The sequence below is a fragment of the Plectrocnemia conspersa genome, unplaced genomic scaffold, assembly GCF_051122295.1.
Source record: "Plectrocnemia conspersa isolate PC_06_02 unplaced genomic scaffold, ASM5112229v1 ptg000005l, whole genome shotgun sequence".
Lineage (NCBI taxonomy): Eukaryota > Metazoa > Arthropoda > Insecta > Trichoptera > Polycentropodidae > Plectrocnemia > Plectrocnemia conspersa.
The window spans coordinates 17,863,339-17,884,286 of record NW_028277169.1 but is presented as its reverse complement, the minus strand read 5'-3'; the positions used below and the strand labels follow the sequence as shown (position 1 = coordinate 17,884,286).

The 20,948-nt window shown below is 30.9% G+C and overlaps 1 protein-coding gene across 1 annotated transcript; it reads left to right on the top strand.

Moving 5' to 3' along the window:
* The first annotated feature begins 1,895 nt into the window (after positions 1-1,895).
* Dnah3 (dynein heavy chain 3, axonemal) lies at positions 1,896-20,915 on the top strand. Its single transcript, XM_088185686.1, has 60 exons — positions 1,896-2,260; positions 2,317-2,849; positions 2,908-3,122; positions 3,795-3,985; positions 4,054-4,238; positions 4,298-4,560; positions 4,631-4,788; positions 4,847-5,039; positions 5,218-5,444; positions 5,564-5,741; positions 6,003-6,265; positions 6,448-6,649; positions 6,727-6,897; positions 6,961-7,108; positions 7,181-7,379; positions 7,443-7,611; positions 7,673-7,866; positions 7,927-8,055; positions 8,130-8,331; positions 8,399-8,551; positions 8,876-8,953; positions 9,012-9,157; positions 9,216-9,384; positions 9,464-9,569; positions 9,636-9,805; positions 9,869-9,983; positions 10,044-10,258; positions 10,351-10,557; positions 10,630-10,701; positions 10,770-10,913; positions 10,974-11,159; positions 12,145-12,371; positions 12,431-12,605; positions 12,672-12,819; positions 12,880-12,968; positions 13,031-13,270; positions 13,337-13,494; positions 13,553-13,696; positions 13,764-13,883; positions 13,944-14,362; positions 14,436-14,562; positions 14,627-14,834; positions 14,889-15,084; positions 15,149-15,253; positions 15,312-15,473; positions 15,531-15,838; positions 15,906-16,073; positions 16,131-16,366; positions 16,429-16,612; positions 16,690-16,826; positions 16,885-17,022; positions 18,015-18,252; positions 18,322-18,529; positions 18,594-18,844; positions 18,908-19,065; positions 19,328-19,487; positions 19,547-19,738; positions 19,813-20,021; positions 20,083-20,293; positions 20,549-20,915. Exons 1-60 carry the CDS (start codon positions 2,013-2,015, stop codon positions 20,843-20,845), a joined length of 11,442 nt encoding a protein of 3,813 aa, XP_088041812.1. The 5' UTR covers positions 1,896-2,012; the 3' UTR covers positions 20,846-20,915.
* The last annotated feature ends 33 nt before the right edge of the window (positions 20,916-20,948 follow it).

Sequence of the window (20,948 nt, the reverse complement as noted above, 5' to 3'; positions counted from 1 at the left end):
TTTTTATTTTATTTGTGTTATGAATTTTTTAATGTTTAGTTAGTTACATAGAATATTAATAAATTATAAATTTATTTCTATTAATTAATATTTATATTATAAAATCAAGCTAATGTTACAATTGGGATAATATTTCTTAATTTTTATTTTATGTATGCACATATGTAAGTATTTATATATTATTTCTTAATGGATATTTTTTATTGTGCGTATTATTAGAAATTGAATCTGTATTGTATTTTTTAAAATTGTATCTGTATATTGTTATTATAAGTTTCATATTGTGTTGTATTATTTTTAATTTATGTAAAACTCATATTACATAAAAAAATGTATATATGTTTGTTTTTAGATATTTTATACTTTTAAAACCTACATATATTTTAATATAAAATAAAATAAGTAAAAATTAAAATCGATCTTTTATTATGTTCTCATTATTTGTTATTAATTGAATAGTTTTTTAATTTATCTACATTACTATAATATATTATTAAAAATAATAATTATAATTATTCACGTTATCTTAGGTTACAACCTAACATAATAGATAACGTGGTGGTAAGATAAACAAACTTGTTACCATAGCGGCGAAAAGCATTATTGGTTTATATGGAAATGATACAGCCGTAGTCATAGAAAAGTCAAAACATAAAAAATGAAGTCTTTGAAACGACCCACAGTTCAAAGAAAAGTGGCAACTAAGAGAAATAAACCAAACTTCTCGCCTAGTAATAATAACAAAACTATACATGAAGAAGAGTATCATGAATTCTCGTCAAATTTACATATTGATGATTTGGAAAATAAGTCATCGTTTCCACCCTTGTTTGTTGAGAAACCTTGGGCTCAAAAAATACTTTATAGAGATAAAACTAATCAAATTAACGATAATGGTATGTATTTCTTTTTAATCTAAGCATGTGTTAAATAATTTATTTTTTAGTGGTTAGATACTTCTTTACTTAGCGTTGTTTCTGAAACGTGGAATATTAAATTATTAGTTTATATCAATAAATTAATTGTTTCTATTAAAAGATGAAGGATTAATGGAGATTCGATATACTGTATGTCGGAAAAAAAGAAAGAAAAAACCCTATGGACCAATTGGGGAAGACGGCGAACTGAGATTTCCAAAAGCAAAAACTCAATCTGAAATTGAAAAGGAAAGACTTGAGCAAGAAAAATTACAGAGAAAAAAGAAAGAGGCCGAAATGAAAGGTCAGCATATGTATATGTTACCATTAGTTAATATTAATATTAGTAGAAATAACTAAAATATATATCAATACACCAATGGTTTATTTTTATTATAAAATATAGCAATTCATAAATATTTTAAATTATATTAATATTTTTCAAATTTATTTATGTGTAATAAATATATAAACCTTGCGGTTAATTTATACTACTTTTATGTATTGAGTGTAATAATAATAAATCAGTAACTAATACTTTTAGGATTTGTACCATTGATGGATTTATTGAACGGAGAGTATTTTAAACGCAAAGAAGAAGAAAAGAGAGCTAAACTAGAAAGATTAAAGAAGAAAAAGCAAGCGCTTGCTGAGCTCAAACGAAAACAACAGAACGAAGAAGCTATGTTAGTAGTTGATTCCCACTTATTTTATGTATATATATTTTTATTACGTAATATGTTTCATTATGTAATTTAGAAAGATGATGAGAATGCAAGCTGGCTTACCTAGCACACCTGAGGAACAGAAAGAACTCTTACTAAAAGAAGCCATTCTTGAGTGTTTGCATCAAATTGAAGATGATGAAATAGAAAGAATAACTTATTATACAAATTCAGTAATCACATATTCATTATTTTATATGTAATATAAATCAATATTTATTATATTTATAACGCAATTCTTTTTCAGAAGACAATCAATAGATTTGTTTCACCGTATCCGGTCAGATTATACAACAATGTGATCAAAAAGCTTGCAAACGAGTTCAAAAAAAAACATTTGGTTAAAAATTTTGATGATTTTGTAACATCAATGAAATTAGATGTTTATGATATGTTCTGTATGTCGATCAAAGAATCAATTTTACGATACATGCTAAAAAATCCATTGGAAAGAAAGAGATTGCTGATATCAAAGTATCCGGAAAACTGGCCAACGCTAACAATCCGTGCTCCAATGCCATGGCATAATCCTGTGATAGTTTCTAAGCAACAGATGTTCTATAAATTTTTTCAAGGAAACAACATCATTATTGAACTGAGAAATCTATGGGAACAAAAGTAAGATCATATTAAATATAATTATGTATAAATTACTTGTTATTGGCATTTTTTAGGTATGATAACATACTAATTTGTAATATAAACGAGATGCAAAAGGAATCATCATTGCCTTTGTATTTAGACGTATTTGAACAGCGCCTCATTGAGTTGTGTGAAAAAACTCGTTCTATATTATTAAATGAATGGCTGTGTGATGTTGCCGATATCATGGTTCGTTTACGCAATGATTGGGGCTGCTACGCACCAAAGAAAGTCACCGATCAAACATCTCGAGTTGAAGGATTCTTCAGAACCGTATGCGCCGTAATGTCGATACAGCTCAGAAGCCTTGTGATTAAAAGTCTAGGACATTTCTCTAAAGAGTTCTCTAACTTTGAAAATGGCAACAATTATGGATATGCTTATAAAGATTACATGTTTAATAAAAATCCTATATTTTTGGTGAAAGTGACATGGAATTCTAAAACACAAGAGAAAGAATTTTCCCCAACTCTAGACAACTTAAAACGTCTTCTTCATTCATGGCTGATTAAGATTATCAACGTTAATAAAAAAGTGCCAAGAATAGAGCTGTTATTATTTCCTGGTAATATCATACAAAATGGTTTTGTTTATAATATTTACTAAGAGCATATATTTTGCAGAATTTTCTAATCATGAACTTTATTTACACTCGGTCGACGAGACTGAAGAACTGGTCGAAGAAATTATGAATCAGACCTTGAATTATTACAACGAAAATTGCACTGGTCCGATCAATTACTTAATAACTTACAATCAATTCAATTTTGTACTTAACGGTGAAGCGAAAAAGGATCTGATGGAAATGTATGAAATGAAGCCGTTTCCTCTTTTGGATGTAAATATTACTTAAACGCTATTTACTTTTATCTTTCTTTATACATTATGTTATTGTTAACTACCATTGCTGCATGATTCAATTTCTTGACAATTCTTATTCAATTATCTTGATCTTGAAGACTAACACTAGGTTTATGGGTATTGACCTGGCAATTTGACGGGTGTCATTAAAAATATGTATATATTATAAGTATAAGTGAACAGGTTTTCAAAAATAAAAAGTTTCCGAAAATAAAAATAGTGTTAATATATTTGCATTGTTCAAATATAAAAAGTCGTAAAAAACCTAGCAAAAATACTGTCTGATACAAATCAAATCAGAAACCCATCAATTTGACGGCTACTGTAAATCTAGTGTTAAAAGTTAAACGAAAGGCCCGCAGGCTTGAACGGAGTGTTTTCATTAGGGATCTTACTCTTATTTTTCCGACGTTTGTGTGTCTGATATACCAGATAATGTTTCTCCATCATCACATTTTGCCACTTACAGACAATATTGTATTTTGGAAAAAATTATGAATTTTATTAGATATTTTTGATGTTATAGTTGCTTTCATCATACCGATGCTACTTTATATGAGTCAATTCAAATCCATGATTAAAAAGTCTAGTCATAAAAAATAGGCATTACTGCTTATAAATCAATATAAACTATCATTATTCTCAACAGGAATTTAGTAAGAAAATCTTGTACTACGAAAAGCTTCGCAATCAAATAACATTTTTACGGCGTTCCATACCGTTGAATATGATAATGCTGGATTGCTCGGAAATCAACAATTACATGTGGAATGAAGTGACAATGTTGAGACAACACATAGTGGATTACTTCACAAATTTGAATCAAGAGTACAACAAAGAGTACGTATACTTGGAAATAAAATTTTAGTTACAATATCCATATGATTTAGAATATTCTTTTTCTTTAGAATATGCCATGTATATCAAAACATGTCTCAGCGAGCATCGGAAATGCCTGAAACTACTGCACAATTAGTGGAATTATTAAATTATATAGTAGATTGTCGTGACATAACTACTTACGAATTAAAAGAAAAATCTAGAATTACTGCTGCTTATGTGTTATTTTTAATGGAACACGCTATCCTGACACGTAAGAAAATTTTGGAATTTTACAATAATATAATAGGGCTATATTTATATTTATTTTAGCTGAAGATATAGCTTTGAATAGTAGGGTTTTCGTATGGCCAAAAGACATGGAGACAATCATAGATCTTTCGTTAAAAACTCTAAGCACAAAGAGAAAGTTGGCCGACGAATCATTGACTACGAGAAGAATTGCTTTTGAAGAGAAGCTGAAGAGACACGAACGTTTGTTGGATGCATTTAAGAAGCTAGATCCACCTCTTATTAACATTGAACTAATGAAAGACTACGTGACAAGAATTGATGAAATTTATAACAAATTACAGGTAATAATAGATATTTTGTATCTGCCATATAAAAATAAACAATTTTACAACTATAATTTATATAAAACAGGAAGATAAACAAGAAGCTATAAATATAAAGGAAGAAGAAGAGCTTCTGGATCAGGTCATTTCCAATTTTTCTAATTTGGCTTCAATGTTGGTTTCTGTTGAGCCATTTTATAAATTGTGGCATACGTCTTTAGATTTCCACGTCGGATACGAGAAATGGTATAATGTATATAATCGTTAAATTTTTATGGTGTTTTAAAGTTTAAATTTAATCTAGGTATTATGGTCCATTTGCTGGATTGAATGCGGATGAAATAAAGGAAACGGTCGACGAGCAGTGGAAGCTTCTGCGGTCTTTGAATAAGCAACTGTTTGATTATCCAGGAGCTAAAAGTGTTGCATCTTTAGTGCATTCAAGAGTTGATAAATTCAAGATTTTGATTCCTGTGTTGCAAGCCATATGCAATGAAGTATGTTAATTATTATTATGACTATTATTGTATCATTAACTGGAAGATATTTATATTTAATACCAATGGAGAGTAGAATTTATTAAATTATTATTTTACCTGTGACTTACTTCAGTGCGTTCTACATATGTAGATATTGTAGTTTCTTACACTAATGGTATTAATGGAACTTGCTTAGGGCTTACAAGCACATCATTGGGAAAAAATATCTGAATTAATAGGAAGACCAATCGAGCTCACTCCCGAATCAAGTCTATCAGATATGATTGAAATTGGCTTACAAGATCATATTGAAAAATTGGAAGAAATTAGCTCTGGTGCGTCTATGGAGTATTCATTACAGAAAGCACTCAAAAATATGAAAGAAGATTGGATTGGTGTTAAATTTGAATGCATGTTATTCAGGTAATCTTAATAAATCCATCTCTCATATACTACAAATGACACATATGCTTAAGAAAGATTTTTACTTATGTTTTTTTTCCTTTTACACATAAATAATGAATGATATTATAATTTTACAGAGAGACAGGTGTTTCAGTACTAAGTGCAGTAGACGATATTCAATTGATGCTTGATGAGCATATTTTGAAGTCTCAAACTATGAGAGGCTCTCCATATGTGAAGCCATTTGAGGCTGAGACTCAAGAATGGGAAGAAAAACTCGTCTCAATGCAAGACATTCTTGATCAGTGGTTACAGGTATTTTATATCTGTTACATTTTTATTTATTTATATTAAATATTCACTGCTGCAATACATGGGTAATCTAAGATTGAATAAGTCTGGAAATTGGAGACAGATGTTTTTATTTATAATATATTTTCATATACTAGATGTCTCTGTGTAACACAAATCAGTATTTTTATGATAAAAATTCGATTCTGTAGCTGGGAATCGAACTTGGTATCTTCACATTATGATAAGCTTATGAATTATATTATTCTAATCTTTAAATTTTAGGTTCAAAGTATCTGGATGTATTTGGAACCGATATTTTCTTCCGAAGATATAATGCGTCAAATGCCAACGGAAGCTCGGAATTTTAAAGAAGTGGATAAAGAGTGGCGTGCGATCATGCTTGCGACTGTTAAAAATCCGGATGTACTAGAAGCCACCAGTTACCCTGGATTGTTAAATTCGTTGAAGTCGTCCAATAAGTTCCTCTCCGATATACAAAGAGGGTTGAATGACTATTTAGAGAAGAAGAGACTATTCTTTCCCAGGTGATATGTATTTTATCTTCTTATAAATTATTTGCAATGTTTGTCTATCTCACTATATACTCGTGATACAATATAACAAAATATTCTGATACGTATCCAAACTACTAATTTTCATTATTTTGTCGTTACTTCACATTTATGATCCTTTAATTAATTTAATATTGTCTTGTAATATTTTATAGATTCTTTTTCTTGTCGAACGACGAACTTTTAGAGATACTCTCCGAGACAAAAGATCCAATGAGAGTGCAACCTCATTTAAAAAAATGCTTTGAAGGTATCTTCACTCTGGAATTCAACGAAAATGATGAAATTACAGGAATAGTTGCTTTTGAGGGTGAAGTCATAATATTGGCAAATGCTGTAAATCCTGAGGACGCCAAAGTAATACAATTTTTTATTATATTATATGCTAAAAATAATTAAATCTTTATAGTTACTATTGAATTTATTATCAAAAGGGTATGGTTGAGCGGTGGTTGTCCCAATTGGAAGAGCAGATGCTGGTCAGTTTGAGGAATATTGGCCTTGAATCGACGACGGCTTACTTGAACGAAGTCAGAACTGAGTGGATCTTCAAGTGGCCCAGTCAAATAGTTCAAGTTACAAATTGTATACATTTCACGACAGATGTAAGTACACATTTTAATATATTAAATAAAAATCCATTTTAATCATCTCGCTTAAATAATTAGGTTACGGACGCTATCGAAAAAAATACCATAGCTAGTTACTATGAAAAGTGTAACAAGCAAATAGAAGATCTAGTTCTCGTGACTCAGGAGGAATTGGAACCAGGAAATAGAATTACACTCGAAGCTCTTATTGTGATTGACGTCCATGGTTAATATTATATCAATATGTGTAATATAAGAATTGTAATGATTTCTTAATTATGTATTTTTTATGTTATAGGACGAGATATAGTTAAACACTTGCTCGATTCGTGCATTCGAAATCCAACAGACTTTCAATGGATATCACAGCTTAGATATTATTGGCGCGATAATGCAATAGTGTGTTCTATGATAACTACGGATGTGATGTACGGTTTCGAGTATTTGGGAAATACAGGCCGCTTAGTTTCAACGCCTCTCACCGATAGATGTTTTAGGTTGATTAACTTATTGATGTATAATCTGTGTATATAATAAGTAATTTTGTGAATTTATTATAGAACATTGATGGGTGCATTTAAGCTTAATCTTGGAGGAGCTCCTGAAGGTCCGGCGGGTACTGGTAAAACAGAAACGTGTAAAGATTTGGCGAAAGCTGTTGCTAAAAAGTGCGTTGTGTTTAACTGCTCAGATAGCTTAGATTATAAAGCTCTAGGAAAATTCTTTAAGGTAATCATTTCCTTAGATTTTTGTCTCAAATATATTTTAATAAGAAATTCTTAATCTATAGGGTCTAGCTCAGTCCGGTGCTTGGGCATGCTTTGACGAGTTCAACAGAATCGAGTTGGAAGTGTTATCGGTGGTGGCTCAGCAAATTTTGAGTATACAAATGGCCGTTATGAAAAAAGTTACCAGATTCAATTTTGAAGGCACGGAAATATCTCTCAATCCGACTTGTACTGTGTTTATAACTATGAATCCTGGGTAAATCTCGAATAGTATAAGCTATAATTTCATATAAAATTAATATTTTAATATGTTCAGATATGCTGGTCGTCAAGAATTGCCCGATAATCTGAAAGTTTTGTTCAGAACTGTCGCAATGATGGTCCCTGATTATGCCATGATAGGAGAGATTACGCTTTACTCTAATGGATTTGTTAATGCTGGAGTGTAAGTGGATTATAAAATATATACAAGGAGCTTTAATATGTAGTTATTTATAAATACAAAAATGTTTTATACAGATTATCCGAAAAGATTGTTCAGACGTATAAACTGTGCTCGGAACAGTTGTCGTCTCAAAATCACTACGATTACGGAATGCGTGCGGTCAAATCAGTTCTACTTGCGGCAGGTTCTTTTAAGAAAAAGTATCCTGAACAAGACGAAGCTGAATTAGTATTACGAGCGATAGTCGATATTAATTTACCAAAGTTTCTGCAGCAAGTACGTATCATTTAAAATACATTTTACTTGTTTTTTTTTTTAGTTTTAATTATGAACATAATTACAGGATGTCTCACTTTTCAATGGAATATGCAACGATCTCTTCCCTGATACTGCTAATCTTGAACCGGAGAGAGAAGAGCTTAAAAACCACGTGATTGAGAATCTGATTAGTAAAAATTTACAAGCTACCGATTGGTTCATTGAAAAGATCTTCCAGGTTATATTGATTTACATTAGTTCATCCATATGCGATTTAGTTGGAAAGCATATGACTAGCTCGCAGGATTGTTATATATCTAAAAACCTATTTATATACTCTTATTTCCTTATTAAATGACTAAATTTGTAGTTCCATTCATCAGATAAAATTAACCATAGAAAAATATACATTCTAGAAAAAACCATAGAAAAATATACATACTAGTATGTCACATAAAAAACTAACAAATCACCGCATGATATCATATTACGATTTATAGTCGGATAAAATGTTGTCTTGTTCAAAAAGAAGAATATTTATAACTTATTATTATAATTATAGATTTATGAGATGATTTTGATTCGACATGGATTAATGATCGTCGGTGATCCAATGTCCGGAAAGACTTCGGCATATCAGGTAAATAGTGGTATCAAAACATAAGTTGTATACTATTGAAATTGTAATCAATTTTCAGACATTAGCTAAATCACTATATTCGCTACAAACGCAAAAGCCACTTGCAAAACATAAAGAATTTGGAGCAACCTATAAAGTAGTAAATCCAAAATCAATAACAATGGGGCAGTTGTATGGTCACGTTGATTTAGCATCTAACGAATGGTATGACTTAACCAAGTATATTATGATTACCATATTTATTTATGACTTAAAATTTTAGGCATGATGGCGTTCTTGCTGTAATATTCAGGGAATTCGCTTCGGCTACAACGTCGGATAGAAAGTGGATAATATTTGATGGACCCGTAGATGCTATTTGGATTGAAAATATGAACACAGTATTGGACGATAATAAGAAATTGTGTTTGATGTCAGGAGAGATAATACAAGTGCGCAAATATTTATTATATCTTTTGTATTTCATTTTCAGTCTAATTTTGAGCAAATTCTTTAATTAAATATTTATAGATGTCTTCTAAGATGAATCTGATAGTTGAAGCAGCTGATTTGGAACATGCATCGCCTGCTACAGTATCACGTTGCGGAATGATTTATTTTGAATCGACAAATTTAGGTATGGGGCTACATTTTTTATTTTGTAGTGTATATTTGTTTTTGTTAATATAAATTTGCCTTTTAGGTTGGAAAGCGTTGCTTGATTCATTTAATACTATATTCATCAAGAAAGTAACGACAGAAGATTACGAATTGATACAAGATTTGATCGAGTGGCTTTTCCCGGCTGTGTTTGATTACTTATCGGAAAATGGTATATTTTTCCTCAAAACCAATATGCAACACTTATTTAATGTATGGCATTATTATCTATCATATATGTTCAATTGATTTTATAATAATATTTTATATATTTAGTCTTTCAGTCGATTGTTTATGACTTTATTACAAAATGAAACGCAAATTGGAACAGTATGGTTGCAGTGTACATTTTTGTTTAGTATATTTTGGGGATTGTGCTGCGGCTTAAAAGGTATTTATTGTTAATTTTATTTTATATAAATATATAATAATTATTTTTAATGCTTTATAGTCGAAGGAAGGAAAATATTTGACGTATTTTTTAAAAAATTGATCGACGGCAATATAGATTCTCATCCGAAACCGAAAGTGTTCAAACTAGCTAAAAATCAACTATTTCCCGATAAGGGCACTGTGTTCGATTATGTATATGATAAGCAGAACGGAGGTACCTGGATACATTGGATGGAGCTCAATAAAGATATCGTTCTTCCCAAGCATGCAAAGGTATTTGTACACGTTTTATATATTTATATGTAACAGTGTGCTTTGAAAGTATTTTATATAAGAAATTTATCTTTCAATGTATATTATTGTAGGTCGGAGAATTGATAATAAGCAACTATGAAAACACATATATGAATTACTTTATGCAACATTTGGTATTGGAAAAAATACCAGTTTTGCTAGTAGGACCGACAGGCACAGGAAAATCGTGTGTTGTCAAGAATTTCTTCATGTCTCTAGCTCGGAACAAATTTATAACAAACACTATAAATTTCTCAGCTAGAACTAGCGCCAATCAGGTATTATTTTACTTTCTAATGTAATGAATATTTTATGGTATGTAATGTAATGATTATAATTACAATCGACAGACTCAAGAAGTAATAATGTCTAAGTTGGATAAGAGAAGAAAAGGAGTTTTCGGACCGGCAATGGGAAAACAAGTAATTTTAATTTTATTTTAATAAATAAATATTAATTTATTATATTTCATTTATAATATTATTTTTAGTGTATTCTGTTTGTCGATGATTTGAGTATGCCTCAAAAAGAAATTTATGATGCTCAACCGCCTTTAGAGTTGCTCAGGCAGTTAATCGATCATGGTCACTTGTATGATTTGAAAGATACTACTAAACAAGAATTGGTCGATGTCGTAAGTATATTATATATTTGCAGTATATGTGTGTATAGTATAATAAATAATATTTTATAGCAATTTCTCGGTGCCATGTTACCGCCCGGAGGAGGCTCCAACTCCATCACTAGCAGACTAGTCCGACATCTTCACATAATATCCGTAGATTCGTTTGAAGACATTACTCTCAGTAAAATATTTGGCACGATAATGGATTGGCATTTTCGTAAGGGATTTTCAGAGTCGTTAGCGGATAGATCTAAGGTATATATAATTTGTAGCTCCATATCTGTAAAAAAACAATGACTGACTTTAAATTATGTATGTAAAAGTAATACAAGCTAAAATAAAAGTATACACAATTTGAGAAACACTGGCGAATAAGCTTGTTTTTGAGCGATATCTATTGGTGTAAAGAATGACACATATTGACCAGCACATTATACCAATGGTATAAGTCAGTGACTAATACCTGAAAGACCTAGCTTGAATCATACATGGACTCTAGTATTTTTCAACTTCTATTGTATCTGAAAGATTAAAAAAATAAATTAGTAATTATTAAATAATTATAATTCCGATTAGGATCTGATATATAATTCCGATTGATATATAACTATATATAATTATTAAATACATGATACATGATATTAGAAACTACAGTGATATGACCATATTTTTATTGGTAATTGTAGCTATACTAGTCCAGGACTAATATTTAACGCGAATTATTATATTCTTAGTTTAAGAGAGGTATAATTGTTAAATTTACGTCAGAAGACAGTTCTTTAGAAATAAGATACAAATATAACCTTACTCGACGTCAATGTGTCAATAGAAAAATAACAGAATAATAAAAAACAAAAATACTTATGTGTTATGTTTCCTCGTTAATAAGGGATTTCCTAATTTTGTGCAAGTCATAAAGTAAGGATGTATGCACAATTTGGTACAGGTGCAACGAGGATATATTTTCCTTAGGGTCTTAGGTGCAACTGAGTAAAATTTGAAATAGATTTTGTTGAATATATTCAAGAAGCTATTTATCTTTTAATCAGGGTCTCAAAAAGTGACTATGAAATATTTTATTTGGATAGCTAAAGCATACAGGGTTATAGATAGTCGCTTTTATTTAAACAAAAATAAAGATTTATATTCCATTACCTATCTAAAATAATAATAATTTATATATAATTGCGGAAAAAAGTATTTGGTATATGTATATATTTTTATATTTATCAATTTTTAGGGAGTAGTATCAGCTACTTTGAATGTATATAAAAACACAATAAAAAACTTTTTACCAACCCCGGAAAAATCACACTATACATTTAATTTGAGAGATTTCTCGAGGGTCATCAAAGGTATTCTCTTAGTACCGGCGACACATATGAAGAACGTCGATAAATTGATTATGCTATGGGTTCATGAGATATACAGAGTGTTTTACGATAGATTAGTCGATAATAATGACAGGTATTATCTAATTTTATGCTAATTAAATATTTAGATCTATCAAATATGTCATATTACAGGATGAAATTCTTCGAAATAGTTACTAAATCAACATATAAAGGCTTTCAAATTCATTTGACTAAGCCCTTGAAAGATTATATCAAAGAAGGAGACACTTTGCAAGATAAGCATTTGCAAAATATAATTTTTGGAAATTATATGGAGCCTGACGCCGATCCCAAAATATATGATCAAGTAATTTTACTATTGTATAATATATAATATTAGATTTTAACTGATTTATAACTTGAATTGTTTTAGATTGTCGACATAAATTTGATGACGGAAAAAATGGAATATTATTTGAAGGAATATAATCTAGTGAATTCGTCTCCGCTGAATATGGTGATGTTTAGATATTGTCTCGAGCATATATCTAGAGCTTGCCGTGTTCTACTTCAAGATGATGGTTATTTATTTATAGTTATTAATTAAAGATTTTATTTTATTAATTATATTTTAACTTTAGGTCATTTGCTACTTGTTGGAGTTGGTGGTAGTGGTCGTAAGAGTGCTGTAAAATTAGCCGCTTTTATGTTGGATATGTATTGTTTCGAGGTATGGACTCTATTGACTTTATAAAATTGATTTTTACTACTTTTTTAATATATTTATTGTAGATCCAAATTACGAGGGCTTATAGTAGAATTGAGTGGAGCGAAGATTTAAAAAAGTTGCTTATGAAAGCCGGAATATCGGGAAAACCTGTCGTTTTCCTGTTCGTTGATAGCCAAATAAAATATGAAGATATGGTTGAAGATATCAATATGATCATGAACGCTGGTGATATACCTAATATATACTTACCGGAAGATAAGAATGAAATTATTGACAAGATGCTACCAATCGCTAGAGAGACAGTAATTTAAATGACTTTCATGAGATTTTTTAATGTAATTGATGTTTAATATAAAGTTGAATTTAAGGGTCAAGCTGAGACTACTCCATTTGCATTGTTTAATCTGTACATAGACCGTGTGAAAGCTAATCTACATGTTGCTTTTGCAACGTCTCCGATTGGTAATTCGTTCAGGGACAGATTAAGAATGTTTCCGTCTCTAGTGAATTGTTGCACTATTGATTGGTATGATTCAATCTGTACTGTATTATTTATGTATTATTAATTTAAATTAATAATTTAGGTATACCGAGTGGCCGGATGAAGCATTGGAGAAAGTTGCTAATTTTTATTTGAAGGATATAAATATAGGTTCAGATACCATTCGAGAAGCTTGTATTAATATCTGTAAATTATTCCACACTAGTGCCAATGATACAAGCATCAGGTAGATTTATTTATGTTTTATGTATAAAATTAAGCGATACAAAAACATAATATGTTTATATTTTTAGGTTTTATAAAGAACAGAAACGAATTAATTATGTGACACCAACTTCTTATTTAGAACTGATAAAGATGATTAAAGTTTTGTATAATATGAAAGTGGAACGTATAACATTGGCTAGGAATAGGTATACTGTTTTTAATTGTTAATTAAATAATGTCGACTTAATGTTTAATAATTTTTATAGATATATTTCTGGACTTGAGCAATTGGAGTTTGCGGCTGGTCAAGTGGCCGTGATGCAAGGGCAATTGACTGCTTTACATCCACAACTGCTGGAGACGTCTGATCTTACTGAAAAGCTTATGATCAAGATTGAGCAAGATACGGTGATTGTCGAAAAGCAGAAAGAGATTGTAGGAGCAGATGAAGCTTTAGCTAATGAAGCAGCAGCTGTAGCCCAGGCTATCAAAGATGATTGTGAGAGTGATTTGGCTGAAGCTGTGCCAGCTTTAGAAGATGCTGTTTCTGCTTTGAATACATTGAAGCCAGCCGATATAACGCTCGTAAAATCAATGAAGAATCCTCCCGGTGGAGTTAAATTAGTCATGGAAACTATATGTGTAATGAAAGGAATTAAGAGCGAAAGGAAACCGAATGCGGAAGGTTAGTATTAGTAGATAGTATCAATTATTAGATGAAACGAAGAAAATATTTATTCAAATATTACTTTTTAAAGGAATCATGTTTGAAGACTATTGGGGACCGTCTCAGAAACTTTTGGGTGATATGAAATTTTTAGAATCACTGAAAACTTATGATAAAGATAATATCAATCCGGCAATAATGAAGCGTATCAGGGAGAAGTAATGTTTTTTAATTTGCTTTGAAGATCTTGCAGTTATAAAATATTTGATTAATGTGTCTTAGGTATATACCGGATAGAGATTTTAATCCGAACGTTATCAAGAAAGTTTCGACGGCTTGCGAAGGTTTATGTAAATGGGTGCGCGCTATGGAAGTGTACGATAGGGTTATAAAAGTAGTCGCTCCGAAGAAGTTGGCTTTGGCTAAAGCAGAAACGGAACTTCAAGCGCAAATGTTTACTCTCAACCAAAAGAGAGCCCAACTGCAAGGGGTGAGATTGTATTGTGAATGAATCATAAGGTTTCATATTATTGGTTATTGCTAGGTTTTAGATAAATTACAAGCTTTGAACGATGAGTTTGCCGAGTATACAAGAAAGAAGAAGGGACTCGAAGATGAGATTTCTTTATGTACAGAAAAATTGGCGAGGGCCGAAAAGTTGATCGGTAGTCTTGGGGGTGAAAAATCACGTTGGTCTGAATTAGCTGTACAGCTACAAAGTTATCTTACGAATGTAGTCGGTTAGTGTTCGTTTGATTATAAAATCAATGATTTATCGGTTTTTAATTTGTGTTTATTTTTTAGGCGATGTTCTATTGTCAGCTGGTTTTATTGCATATCTTGGTGTGTTCACTATGAATTTTAGAAATGAACTAATTGCATTATGGAACGAAAGTTGTTTAAAATTGGGTATGGTATTAATTTGTATCATTCAATATAAAACATTGAAATAAATATTTAATTGTAGGCGTTGAATGCTCTAAGAATTTTTCTTTAATTGGTACACTCGGAGAGCCTGTCGTTATTAGAGAATGGAATATTGCTGGACTGCCAGTAGACAATTACTCAATAGAAAATGGTATAATTGTGAATAAATCAAGAAGATGGGCGCTCATGATTGATCCTCAAGGTATATCAAAATACTTATCATACAAATAAATACATATTAATTATTTTAATATTTTAGATCAAGCTAATAAATGGGTGAAGAAAATGGAAGATAAAAACAATGTGATTGCGGTTAAATTCTCCGATGGAAATTACTTAAACATCTTAGAAAATGCTATTCGAAAAGGCATTCCAGTGATTCTAGAAAATATTCTAGAAACTCTCGATGCTGTTTTAGAACCATTATTATTATTGAACTTTATAAAGTGTGCCGGTAAAGATTGTATAAAGTTGGTTGATAATCTCGTCGAATACAATCCAAACTTTAGACTGTACATCACAACGAGACTGAGAAATCCTCATTATTTACCAGAAACAGCTGTGAAGGTATGAATTATATATAGTAGATTTTATGTGCATTCAATGGTTTGATTAACAAATTCTTATTATTTAGGTTACAATTGTCAATTTTATGATCACTCCACAAGGTCTTCAAGATCAGCTCCTCGGAATTGTCGTCGCTAAAGATAAACCTGAGTTGCAGAGAAAAAAAAATGTGTTAATCGTCGAAGGAGCCAGCAATAAAAAAATGCTTAAAGAAATTGAAGATCAAATTTTGGAAGTAAGCTTTTTTATGAAATAAATTTGTGATGCGATAATAAATATTATGCATATTTAGGTATTATCATCGGAAGGGAATATATTAGAAGATGAATCGGCAAATAAGATTTTGACGTCCAGTAAGGAATTGTCAGAAGAAATTCAGGAAAAGCAGAAGGTTGCAATTGTGACAGAGAAAGAAATCGACGACGCTAGATCGGAATATATTCCAATTTCAAAGCACAGTTCTGTTTTATTCTTTTGCATATCTGATCTGGGTAATATAAATCCCATGTATCAATATTCTCTGGCTTGGTAGGTATTGAGTGATTTTTATTTTATGTTATGGAAAAGTATTATATATATTTTACTTTTAGGTTCATAAATTTATACATACTATCAATTCAGAACTCGCCCTTTAGTGAAGATCTTGAACAACGCTTGGAAGTGCTCAATAAATATTTTACAAAAAGCATCTACGAGAATGTTTGTCGTGGTTTGTTTGAAAAAGACAAACTGGTATTTTCGTTTGTGCTCACCATAGGAATTTTAAAATCACACGTGAGATTCACTTCTTTGGATTTGATCTAAATCATTTTGGCTAATCATAATATTGTATATTATTGTTATTAATATAGGGGAAAATAGACGAGGAGCTATTTTTCTTCTTGCTCACTGGTGGAATTAGCTTAGAAAATCCATATCCAAATCCATCACCAGAATGGCTTTCAGATAAATCGTGGTCTGAAATTGTGAGAGCTTCTGATTTGATCGGGTGAGTATCCGATCATCTACTTTGTACAGAATAGTCAATTTATAATTAAATATTTCAGGCTACAAAATCTTCGAACAGATTTTGAAGAAAATATTGCGGAATGGAAAAAGGTTTATGACTCTGCATCGCCACATACTATTTTACTTCCACCTCCATACGATGATGTTACAGATATGATAAAACTGGTGCTACTAAGGTATGCGTGTATTATTATAGCAACAATATTTTGATGTCAATTTTTCACTTGGTTGATATCTCTTTTTCTTGTTCATTTCTCAGAACCATATTTAAAATATGGCTTTAAAATTTCAAATTACTTAGTCCAAGACTATGAGCTATAGAATAATATAGTAGAAGACAAAGGAGAGTTGTCGTATTGAAATCAAACTGTCCCAAAATATTTTATCAAAAGAAATCCCTTTGAACATGAATACGATTCCTACCCACGCTGCTGCCATACAGTCTTAAACCACATTGCTTCCCCCTACATTTTTGCCTACCTTTGGGATTTAAGGGACTTGCTATGCAAAACAATAGGTTTTTTCTACACTTAATTTTTCTGAAGAGTCAGTGCACAGAAACAAATACACTCATAATTAATATAATTGCTGAGAACAGGGCTAAATAAAAAAAAATTGTAAATAAATAAAATTGGAAATAGTATGTAAAGCAAGGCAAAGATTATAATAAATAACACATAAATAACTTTGACAATAGTGAAAAGAGCGATATGATAATAATGTCGACAATTGTACTTTGAAAACAAGAAACCAATACTGTCCTGTGTACTTCCATATACCGGTACCGCCCCTCGAGGCGACCAACCAATTACAGGGCAGAAATTTAGGAGCACATAATGTTCCCGTGTTGAACAATGTCTTTAGGCACTGACTTTTTAAATTTAATAACATCTCAAACTTTTATCGTCAGAGGGTTATAACAGCTAATGTGGGTCAAATTAAATTGTTAATACGATACAAAAATGACTTTGTAAGATTATGATTCTTTTTAATCAATCAATAAGCAACAAATCAATTTGTATTATGTATTAGAATAGCAATTAAAAATAACTACTAAGAATATTTTGGTTAGACTATGTGAAGAATTATATCATATTTTAAGATTGAAGACTGCATGATTTTAATTAGACAAGGTTTAATGTATACTTATTATGTTCTTATTTTATAGATGTATTCGACCCGATAAATTAGTGCCAGCAATTCGACAGTATATAGTATCTCATCTTGGACAAATTTATATTGAACCGCCGCACTTCAATCTTGAAGAATCATTTGCAGACAGTAATTGTGGTGCTCCTTTAGTGTTCATACTATCTCAAGGCTCTGATCCAATGGCCGCATTGATGCAATTTGCAGCTGAAAAGGACAAAACAAATTTAAAATCTATCTCATTGGGACAAGGACAAGTATGTATTATAAAAATAATATTCAAAGAAGTTAATTTAAAATATAATGTATATATGAAAAAAATACAGGGACCATTAGCATCGGCGATGATAAATAATGCGTTGAAAAGTGGCGGATGGGTTGTACTCCAAAATTGCCATTTAATGGACAGTTGGATGCCAGAGTTGGATAGTATATGTTCTGAAGTGATGACGTCGAGTGTCACTCATCCGGAATTTAGATGCTGGCTGACGAGCTATCCTTCGAATGCGTTTCCAGTGTCAATACTACAGAATGGTAATGATGCACGATAATGTTGTCGATAAATGATGATATATTAACATTATTAAATCGATTTTAGGCATTAAAATGACAAACGAGGCGCCGAGCGGGTTGAAAAACAATATGTATCGATCTTACATGTCTGATCCGATATCAAATGATGAATTTTATACGGGGTGTCCTCAGAAACAAGCTTGGGAGTGTTTGTTGTACTCTTTATGTTTTTTTCATGCTGTCATATTGGAAAGAAAGAAATTTGGACCACTCGGTTGGAATATACCATACGAGTTCAACGAATCTGATCTTAATATTAGTATCATGCAGCTTCATGTAAGTGATTGTTTGAATATAGATTTATTATTTAACTTTATTTAAAATTATTTTTGATAACAGATGTTTTTGAGTGACTATGAAGAGATTCCGTTCGAAGCACTGAATTATTTGACTGGTGAATGCAATTACGGCGGGAGAGTCACAGATGATAAAGATCGAAGACTATTGAATTCTCTCTTATCAATGTTTTATATATCAGATGTTATTGAAGTGAAAGAGTGAGATTGAATAGATGAGGTGTGGTAATTTAATTCCCTGATTGTTCCAATAAAAATATCCACGATTTATTTAACATATGTTTTAATAAGTAATCTTTGTTTATTATATGCCGGTTACATTTTCCATAATATGTTATACGTTTATACTTTAGAGTAAAGCATATTTATTCTAGGCTACATTGTCAATCCAGGAATTAAATTACATCACCATATATTTTATAATATAATGTAAACTTTGAATAAATTTCTTGTTTATCTTCAGATATTCCTTTTCTTCGAGCGGATTATACAAAATGCCTAGTGTTTTCGATAAAACCTCCATTATAGATCATATAAATGGATTGCCAGCAATTCAACTTCCTGAAGTTTACGGTCTTCACGAAAATGCTGATATTACAAAAGATAACTTTGAAACATCAACGGTAAATCTTATGATTGCATATTATTAAAATTAAGTGGTATTAATAACGAATTTGTACAGCTTTTAGCAGAGACATTATTGACTCAGACTCAGATATCGGTAGCTCAAGCAGACGATGAGTCATCAGAAGGTGGTATGGTATATCTTATTAAAGATATAATGGAACGACTTCCGGAAGAGTTTAACGTAAAAGCAGTGTCTGAAAAATATCCAGTGATTTATTTGAATAGCATGAACACGGTTTTAAGACAAGTTAGTGTAAAGTGTGTTTATAATTATTGAAATCTAGTGCAGAATTATTTTTTGTCTTTATTTTCATCAATTAGGAATTGATCCGTTATAACAAATTATTACGAGTCGTAAAAGAATCGCTCAAAGAAGTCTATCTAGCGATCCAAGGTTTAGCGATAATGAGCGTCGATTTGGAGAAGTGTCTCAAATCTATTGAGAAAGGTGCCGTACCTGATTTGTGGATTGCCAAATCTTTTCCGTCTTTGAAACCTTTGGGTTCATACATAGCTGATTTTATACTGCGGTAAATAATGGAAGTTATATTGTATGTATATTTATCAGTTAATATATTTAATACTGTTTAGATTGAAGTTCTTTCAAGATTGGATCGATAATGGTCCACCGAAGATCTACTGGTTTTCTGGTTTCTTCTTCACACAATCATTTTTAACAGGAGTGCTGCAAAATTATTCAAGAAAATATAAGATACCCATCGATCAGTTGCATTTTGAGTTTGAAACATTGAAGCACGAAACGGAGGTTGCGGAAGATCCTGAATTCGGAGCTTATAGCAGGGTATGTGTGACTATTATTAAATATAAATTCAATTTAATCATTTTATTTTATAATTTATGTTTACTTTAATCGAATACATTTAATTTAATTTTAATGCAGCGTATAATGGAAAAATATGATGAAAGTGTATTTGTCGAGGTTTGTTATTAATTAATGTGGTATTTATTATTACTGAAAGACAATCACTATTAGTTTTTATTTGCACTATAGATAACTTATAAATAAAATAGTTGTTATAAATATATTTTTTATTAGGGATTATTCATGGAAGGTGCAAGATGGAACCGCAAAACACAAATGCTGGATGAGTCTTTACAAAAAATTCTATTCGATCCAATCCCCGTCATTTGGTTGAAACCATCCAAGAAGGAGAAATTTAACCCTTCACCGTGTTATCAGTGTCCAGTGTATAAGACGAGTCTGAGACGAGGAGTGCTGGCTACGACTGGTCATTCAAGCAATTTTGTTATAAATATAACGTTTAAAACAGATAAACCGGAAAAGCATTGGATAAATAGGGGAGTTGCATGTTTAACACAACTTGATGATTAAAATATATATATTTTTTGTCCATTTTTTACCTGAGTTTGAGTGTATTGTGTGAAATAAATACCTTATTTTTTACATATTGTTTTAATAATTTTAGATACAAGGT

What these genes read in the sequence shown, in the direction of transcription:
- Dnah3 (XM_088185686.1), top strand. Translation starts at nt 2,013, where the DNA reads ATGAAATTAGATGTTTATGATATGTTCTGTATGTCGATCAAAGAATCA. An exon ending in GTATACATTTCACGACAGAT is followed by an intron (nt 6,898 to 6,960) that starts GTAAGTACACAT and finishes TTAAATAATTAG; the next exon opens with GTTACGGACGCTATCGAAAA. An exon ending in TTAGTATCATGCAGCTTCAT is followed by an intron (nt 18,845 to 18,907) that starts GTAAGTGATTGT and finishes TTTTGATAACAG; the next exon opens with ATGTTTTTGAGTGACTATGA.